The sequence below is a fragment of the Camelus ferus genome, chromosome 13 (assembly GCF_009834535.1).
Source record: "Camelus ferus isolate YT-003-E chromosome 13, BCGSAC_Cfer_1.0, whole genome shotgun sequence".
NCBI lineage: Eukaryota > Metazoa > Chordata > Mammalia > Artiodactyla > Camelidae > Camelus > Camelus ferus.
In genome coordinates, this window is record NC_045708.1 from 26,790,698 (window position 1) to 26,799,697 (window position 9,000).

At 52.5% G+C, this 9,000-nt stretch overlaps 1 protein-coding gene across 1 annotated transcript in view; it reads right to left on the reverse strand.

The window, feature by feature from the left end:
• Positions 1-8,599, reverse strand: part of EPHA10 (EPH receptor A10) — a 39,417-nt gene extending 30,818 nt beyond the window's left edge. Inside the window, exons 1-3 of the mRNA XM_032495995.1 lie at positions 7,937-8,599; positions 5,763-5,827; positions 4,347-5,025 (exon numbers count right to left, since the gene is read on the reverse strand). Coding sequence (XP_032351886.1) covers positions 4,347-5,025; positions 5,763-5,827; positions 7,937-8,042 — 850 coding nt within the window. The 5' untranslated portion in view covers positions 8,043-8,599. The remainder of the gene's footprint in view (positions 1-4,346; positions 5,026-5,762; positions 5,828-7,936) is intronic.
• Between the last annotated feature and the right edge of the window lie 401 nt (positions 8,600-9,000).

Below are 9,000 nucleotides of genomic sequence, written 5' to 3' on the forward strand. Positions count from 1 at the left end.
AGTAGCCCATGCTGGAACTCAAGAGACCTGGGTTCCAGTGTTACCTCTACCACTTCCAGCATCTCTCTGGCCTCAAGAAACCCTCAGTCAAATGTGAAGCATGACCTGCCCACCTCTGTTTGCCGAGTCTCACAGCAGAGGGGAAAGAACGCTGGAGGCTCCCTTTCTCCATGTGCATGTGGGCATCTGGGGTCCCAGGGATGGGCAGCCCCATTAGACACTGGTTACTTCTACATTAAGAGACTCTGTTTAGAAGAGGGTTGTACTGAGGGGAGGACTCAGGAAGTGACTCCTGACTTCTGGCCCCTCCCTCTTTTCCTCAAGGTCAGAGTCACAATTGCAGGGTTTGTCTAGTTCAACTCCCAGTGGCCCTCAGGCAGCTTTCCTAGCAGTAGCCACTGTCTTTGCTCAGATACTTGGTAATGGGGAGCCACCTTCTGCTGGGGCTGCCTCTGCTGCTGGCAGTTAGAAAGTTCTGTTGAGCCCAGATCAGCCTCCCTGCGTGGCACCCACCTCATGCCACCATGACAGGGTCTCAGTGTGCCCTGTGGAGCCATAGTATGTCTGCTTGGGTCCCTCTGCTCCAGGGCAGTCCTACAGAGATTTGAAGACACGGGTCATACACCCTGATTTCCCACCAAGGGGAACCCCAAGTCTTTCAGTAATTGCTCTAGTGGCTGGGAGAGGAGGAACAAAAGTCCGGGTCATCTGCCTTTAGAGAGATCTCTGTATTTAGCACAGAAGGCATGTGGAAGGCCTTCACTTTCTAAATACAAATCTGACCATTTCACTTCCCTTTTTAAAACTCTCCAACAGCTCCACAATGCCAACCCCCTGTTCCCACCCTGCCATGTCACACTGAACTCTTCTTTCTGCACTTCGGGGTCTTCTCCCTTCTCTCCTGGCAAACTCCTATGTTTTTCAAAACCTCAGTTCAAAATAATACCTCCCTTGAGAAGCTTTCCCTGGCATCCTCTCCAGTTCCCTCCTCTCAGAGGCAAAGTTGATGCCGTTACAAATGGCCTTTGTCTGGTCTCAGCCTAAGTCAGAAGTGGGATTGGATTCCTAACTGTGTGTCTGTCTCTCTCGTTGCCCAGAGTGTATCCAAACCCCTTCCTCCAGCCCCTGATCCATTCATTCCACATTTTTTTTTAGCGTCTACTATGAGCCAGCTGCTGTTCTGGACTCCGGAGTGACAGCAGTGAATAAGACAGACCAGCATCCCACTGTCCACTGGTACAGATGCCTTCCTCCTACCTCACAGGGAGAGGGGAGGCCATCAGGTGGTTATTCTCTCAATGCCTGGTTCTCAAACCCACAAACTCCTCCATCCACACCCATCTTCCCTCTCCTTCCTTCCTTCCAGATTTGCAAGAGGGGTGAGCCCCACTCCAGTTGAAGATCAGCCCCTCCTTCCCTCTGGATCTCACCCTTCACCTCCTCCCAGACTACCTTCATTCGGGCATCTCACCTCCTGATTCTTACCCTGCTTCTTGTCTACCAGCACTTCCCACTGACAGTACAGGGAGTGGAGCTTTAAAAGCAGTCCATTTAGGGTGCGGGCAGTAGGGCACTGTCTGCAAAACCAATAAAACTGACAAAACATGGCCTGCTTTTTGTTAGCAGCATGCGTCAGCAATTCTGACCCACATCGGTAATAAAATACTTCTCCTTGAGGCCAGCCACTCCCACGCTCCCGGCGCCCCATTTGGTACCCCACTGGCTCCTGCCTTCATCATGTAAACAAGGCTCCCACCTACAGTAGAAAACCTCTTTCCACCCAATGTCCTCCCCAAGACATGCCACCCTCTCCTCCCCTTTCAAACCGAGACTCCAGAGAGGGTGTACCTTCCCTGGCTCTAGTTCTGGCTTCCTTCATCCTACCCACTGCAGCAGGTCACTCTCTCCATCATTCAGCTGAGACTGCTTTCACCAGGCAGACACTGGCCAATCCACACCTTACCTGACTGCTCACCAACCCTGCAGGCCATTCCCCCCTAGACATCTCATTGCCTTTGACTACCATGAAATCACACTCTCCTCTAGCCTCTGATCACTGCCTTGCAGTCTTTCATGGGCTCCGTTTCTCCCACTTCCCCTTATGTGTTACTCTTCTGTGAGACGTCATCATTGGCCCTCTTGCTTCTTGGCCCCATACATTCTCCCTGGTCTGTCCCCACCACACCCGCGACTTCAAGTAGCATCTCTCTCTGTTGCTGAGCTCCCAACCCATGTTCTAGCTACCTCTACTTCAAGGCACCATGGAAACCATCAATTTCATAGGTCCATCCATGATCTGCATTCTCTACCCCAGTGAATTACTCTATCCATTCAGTCCTCCAGATGCATGTAAGTCAAAAAGACTCCTTTCTCCTCTGGGATCACATGGTCACCAAGTGCTGTGGATGCTTTCTCGTTATCACACCCATCCTCATCTCTCAATGATCTCTGCTACTGCCTTAGTTCAGACCTTGTGCTCTTTCTCCTGAACTATTGGATCATCTTCTTTCCTCGTCTTCTGGTCTCTATTCTTTCCTTCTCCAATCCTTTCTTTGTAATTGTAGCTCGAGTTATCTTTTGAAAATAGAAATCTGAATATGTCACCTCTCTGCTTCAAATCCTCCCTAATGATCTAAAGTCTAAAGTCTAAGCTCTTTATCCCAGTGTTCAAGGCCCTTCATGATTTGCTCCTACCCCTCTCCAGCCCCATCACCCCTCAGCCCTTCATGATTTGCCCCTGCCCCTCTCCAGCCCCATCACCCCTCACACCCCCAAATGCCCCCTGCTCCGGCCATGCTGACTTACCAAGCCCCAACCATGCTACGTTCTCTCCTGCCTCTGTGCTTCTGCACACAATCTCTCAACCCAGAATGCTCTCAGCTGCCTGGAAGAAAGGGCTTCTCACCATCTCTCTCCACCCTTAGAATTGGGTTCTCCAGTCTCCAGGATCCCTCAGCTTTCTATTGATACATATCACACCATATGATGACTGCTCATTCACACAATACATTTCCATTGGGCACCTACCATATGTCCTGTTATGGACATTGGAGCTGCTGAGACTAATACAACCCATTGCCTGAGCTCAAGAAGTTCCTAGTCCAGTGGTGGAAACACACATAAGTAGGTCACTGCTCATACCATGGAGTGAGAACAGAAATAGAGGTTTGGAGAGCACAGAGGTAGATCGCAACCTTACCTGGAGAGCTCAGGAAAGTTCATGTCTCCAAGTCCCTTACTGAACCACAAGTTCCCCCAGGGAAGAGATGGTGAAATTCATCTACATACATATAGTAAACCCTCAATAAATGCAGATGGTGTGTTCTCAATTCATATTGAATGGATAACTGAACAAAGAAATGAGAGCAAGTTTAGTCACCACCCCCTGCCCTGTCTTCCCACCACTGTATTAATCCCTCTATTAGACCGTATATCACCCTGTCGTGATTTTTAAATTTTTACATCTTTCCATCTAGGCTGTTAGTTTCTCAAGAGTTGAGATTGTGCCTGATTCATTTCTGTTGCCCTGGCACCCAGAAAAGGGCCTGGTTTAGAAAAAGTATCACTTGATCTTTCTCCATTAAGTGCACACATCCATCCCCCATTCTTACCCTCAATTCTGAAAGCCACAAATAGGGGAGAGAAGAGGAGGTCTGATCCTGGGGCCCCTACAGACCAAAGAGCCCAACAGAACCGCAACATGGAGGATCCCCCCAGGGCGCACAGTGACTCTAGTTCAGAGAAGTGGGTGGGATCTTAGCAGTCATCTAGTGCAGCCTCCCAATCTCTTGCCCTCTCCAGCTCATGTTGTTGACTTGCATGTTGTCAGTGACAGGGAGCTCACTCTCTATAATGTACCCAATCCCACTAGCCCCTTGCTCGACGAGTTGGACTACTGTAGTGTTCTTCCTTATGCATAAGGGAGGCAGGATGGTGTAGTGGAAAGAACTTGAGAGTTGGGCAAATTTGGATTCAAATCCTGGTTCTCCATTTCCTAACTGCAGGTGAGGGGTTAATCTCTCTGAGCTTGTTTCCTCATCTGCGAAATAGGGATAATGATGACTTTATTGCTCTGAATAAGTGAGAAGACCTGTGTGAGGTGCTTGTCGTGGTGCCTGAAATATAGGTCCCTGATGCTTCTTATATGGAGTCAATGCACCTCCCTTAACTTCACTCACTGGTCCTGGCTGCGGTAACTGGAAGCGCCACAGAAAGTCACAACTCTGGGATCCATAGCCTACGGCTTCCCCACTCCCCACCCTGCCTCTTTCATCTAGTGCACACTCTCTCCCAACTGCCATCTGAGTGCTACACTCCCACACCACACCCCCCAGAGCGCTGGATACCTTCACAGATGTCACCACGTTCCTGGAATCCCGCACTGCAGCTGCAGCGGCCCACGGGCACCAGCCACTCGCCATCGGCGCCGCAGTGCATGCGCGGGGGGCTGCCGGGCTCCCCTTCTGAGTGCGCCACGCACGTTCCGGTCACCTCCACCAGCGTGGAGAAGGCGCTCTCGGCTGCGGTGGCTGGGAACGCCGCCAGGCCCCGCACCGTGGCGCGGCACTGCTTGTAGTAGACGCGCACGGAGACCAGCGCCACGCATGCGCCCACGTCCTGGAAGGCCAGGTGGAAACCCCGCCGGCTGAGCGGACCAATCTCCCGCACCTCTGTGTTCAGCTTCATCTTGCGTTCGCCCAAGTCCCCCTGAGTGAAGCTCTCGTCTGCCGCGATAGTGTCAATCTTGCGGGGCCTGTTGCCCGCTGTGAGGGGACGCCCGCGGCCCAGATCGGCTTCGGTTTCCAGGTAGTAGACATTGAAAGTCTCCTTGCAGGTGCCCGCGGCTCCGGGGATGCTGCTACAGTCGCGCAGTGTGAACTGCAGCTCCACGAATATGCGCTGCCCTCGGCCACGGCTGATCCAGCCAGTCTGCAACCAGTTGTCCTGGTTGGGCTCCAACACGTTGCACACCTGGTATGTGCGGATGGGACGGTCGTGTTCGTCCACGCCGCTAATCTCCTCCCACTGGGGTGTAGAACAAAGATTTAGGCAGCTCAGAGCCAAGTCGCCCCCAAGAGGTCAAGTCCTGGCGGTGACTCGGGCTGAACCCCCTCCCCTTCCCCTTCATTCTGCATTCTCTTCTCCCCTCCTTCCCCATATCCACCCCTGAAATTACAAGACACAGAGATGGGAGAAATGTTGGCGACAATTGATGGGGAAACTGAGGCTCCAGAGAGAGGTAACTTGAGTGTATACATACGTCGAGTTAGTAGCAGAGCTGGAGAGCTAGTGGAGGTAGAGGTGGAGAGCTAGGAATGGGGTCTCCTGACACGCAGTGCCTTTCCTCGACACCAAGCTGCTCTTACACCATCACATCTCCCCACCACTACCTCAAGTTTCCAAGCCTCTTTTTGTATTCCCAGTCTTTCTTGTTCTGTCAATCCACCCATCAACAACACTGCTTGGAGGATCTACAGAGTTCAAGGCCCTGTCCAGCATTGGCTCCATCCAGATGCCATATTTCTGTTCCTAGACACAGCTAGCTCTCTTCTCACTTATCTTTTTGCTTTTTTTTTTTTTTTTTTTTTCCTGACCGAAGACTCAATGTTTTCTAATAGGCCACTCTGGCCTGAAGCCAGGGCTGGTGGAGACCACATGCTCCGAGGAGCATTTTGATCTGATGTAACCACGAGGAGCTAAAGGTTCTGAGTCCTGGACCACCAGAGTGTCCTAGGGACAGGGAGGGAAAGGCTTACACTTACCCCATTACTTGGCAGTGCAGTCCAGCCCAGCTCAGCCTGGGAGGCTTTGGAATCCAGGAGGATGACTAGAGAGAGGGGAGAACAGAAATGCCAGAGAGCTAGAAGTTCAAGAGGGTGAGATCCTTGGTGAGTTCACTTCATATTTGCTAACAGGGAAAATGAAGAATGTGGCGAAGGACACGGACAACATTTCCCCACACCACACTTCCTCACAAAGGGTGTGAGGCGCTCTAGTCTAAAGACAAGTAATCACAATGATTAAGAGGGAGCCTATATTAGTTTCCTGTAGCTTCTCTAACAAATTACTGCAGACTTAATGGCTTAAAACAAAACAAAACAAATTATTATCTTACAATTCTGGAGGCCAGAAGTTGAAAATCAGTTTCACTGGTCTAAAGTCAGGGTGTTGGCAGGACTGGTCCCTTCTGGAGGCTAAAAGGGGAAAATCCATTTCCTTGCCTTCTTCAGCTTCTAGTAGCCACCTGGATTCCTTGGCTTGTGGCTGCTTCCTCCATTTTCAAATCACACCATTCCAATCTCTGCTTCTGTCATCTCATTGCCTTCTCCTCCATCTCTAACTCCTCCTGTGTCCCTCTTATGAGGATAGTTGTGATTACAATTGGGCCCACCCATATAATCTAGGGTAATCTCTCCATCTCAAGATCCTTAACCACATTTGCAAAGCCTATTGCTATTTATGATAACATTCACAGGTTCTGGGGATTAGGATGTGGAAATATTTGGGGAGCCATTATTCAGCCTGACTCAGAATCCATGACAAGTACTCTAAGACTGGTTCTAAAAATGGGAGGGGGATGTCAGTGATCCCCTCACCTTCCCAGGGTCTATAAATTATAACTGAATGTCAAGAAGAGGGAGAAAAAGGATTCCTATATACACCCCTGAATTCACTTATACTCTAGGGGTTCTTCTGAGGTCTTGGGTCACCAGGGATGGAGGAAACTTGAACCTTATTAGTTTGACTCTCAGGGCCTCCAGGGAAAACGAAGTGGAGAGACCCTGCCAGCAGCAAGAGAAGTGAAAATCTCTCATCTCCTCAGCCAGCGCCTTGGTCAGGCGCTGTCACCTCCACTGCCTTTGAAAGACTGTCAGGGCTCCTTTAATATGTGAAACCACGACCCCTCCTACACAAGAGAGGCTTGGAGTCACTTTCTTCCCCCAGGAGGCATCTGACCAGCAGTCTGAATTCTGCTCTTAGTATCAGTTCCAGAGAAGCACTGGTCTGGACAGCACCGCAGCAGCTCAGAGTCCAGGCCATCCCCAAATCTCGGAAGATTACTCATCTGGAGATTAAGAAAGGAGGTGGGACTCCAAGGTGAGAACATTTAAGAGGGTTGGCCCAAGAGGCATCAGCGACAGTGGGCAGGACCGCTGACAGCTTCCCGATTTCTGTTTAACTGACAGCACATCAGAATTGCATATTGGAAAGCATCAGAGATCCAGCGCCCTGACCAATCCCTCAGCCAACGCCTCAGATTCCAGTTCTTCCGGAATCTGCACCTGGATATTACGCCTCTGGATTCAACTGAGTGTACAGCTCCCCCAAATTCAGAGTCAGAGGCAAGACACGGGCTCTGGTACAGCTGACAGCCCGAAACCCGGCAACGCGGTTTGCGCTCGTTAGTCTTACGCTTCAAATTCAGCACTGCGGACAGCTCCCTGGTCAGCACGTCGGGCAGCTCCGGGACACAGAACCCACCCTCCGTCCTCCGCCTCCAGCCGCCCCACCAGCGCTCTACCTCCTGTTTGCCACGCAGTGATCCCCTAGCCACCGGCTGTTCGGGCTCCATTCTGCCTCCCCATGCTCCGATCTCACCTCCGCATCTCCCTGCCCCCACACCTCCCACCTCCAATCGCTCAGCCTGTCCGTCTCACCAGCCTCTGAACGGCCGCCTCTGGCTCCCACGGTTTCTGGTCTCTTTCTTCCCTAGCATCCCAGGTCTCCAGTCCCCGAGTTCCTCAATGTTCCTCTCTTTTTCACTGCTTAGCCACCTTTTTTCTCTGTCTCTCCAGTTCTTTGCTTCTCGCTGCCCGCTTGCTTCAAACCCCAATATAGATTCTAGTCTCTCCATACACTCCTTCCCCCAGCACCCCACTTCTCCAGCCTCCTATGTTTTGGCATCCCAGGCTCCAAGAACAACCACCAGTCTCACCTTCCTCGGCAGTCCCGGGCCTCCCTGGTCCCAAAAGCAAGGCGAGACAGAGCGGCATCAGGCAGACAAACTGGCGCAGCGGATGTGGGCCGGCTCTGGTCTCCATGGTCCGCAGACCGACCTGTCAGTGTGGCGGCGGCTCAAGCCGCGCCAGCCCCAGCACCGCTGAGCAGTGCCCCCAGACCCCAGCGCCGGCTAGGGGCGGGATCTCGCCGGTGACCATCATCCATGAGGACCAATCACTAGGCACCGCCGCGAGAAGCCCACCAATCTTTGCCAGGGGTGGAGTTTCATAGGCCAGAGGCGGAACAGAGAATTGGAGGGGGGAAGGAAGGGGTCCCGCCAATCTCCAAACCGTGGGGGTGGGGCAGCGCTGAGTGCTGACGGGGCTCATGGGGAGGGGGATGAGTTGGCGTTGGTGGCCCAGAGCACTGTACCTTAGCCTCTTGTTCCCGAGAAGTAGACAATGTGGGCGTGGCTTAAGGAGGAGCGAACCTCGGGGAGGCAGCGACACCTGCAGCCTCTGAGATAACGTGGAAGACCCCTCGTTCCCAGGACTTGCAGGACGGTTTTGAATCCTGGTGTCCTGACCCCAAGCTCTAGGGAGCCCCTCTGTCTCCCAGGCCTTGGCTTCTCCCTGTGTCTGCGGCTCCTGGTGTCTCGTGGCTCGATCCCGCCCCCTTTTCTCCCCGCCCTCTTCACACACACACACACACACACACACACACACACACACACACACACACACACACACAGCGGCTGGCGAAAGGGGCCAAGCCCGACTCCGAGAGCTATTCGAGAAAGAAGAGTAAAGTGGAAGACAGACTCCCACCTACTAGCAGCTCTTCTGAGGCTGGGAAATCATGTGGACGTCAGGATGGGCGGTGATAGATTTTGCATGAATGATTGGTTCCTTAGGTCCTTGCTCCTGCTACCAGGACAGGCAGCGCTCTCTACAGGCACCCCTTTCCCCAGCGGGCTCAGAGCCTGGAGTTCCTCCCTTTATAAATACCCCCCTCTCTGCCCACACCAGGGGACTGGTGAGGAGCGCAGTGGACAGCGAG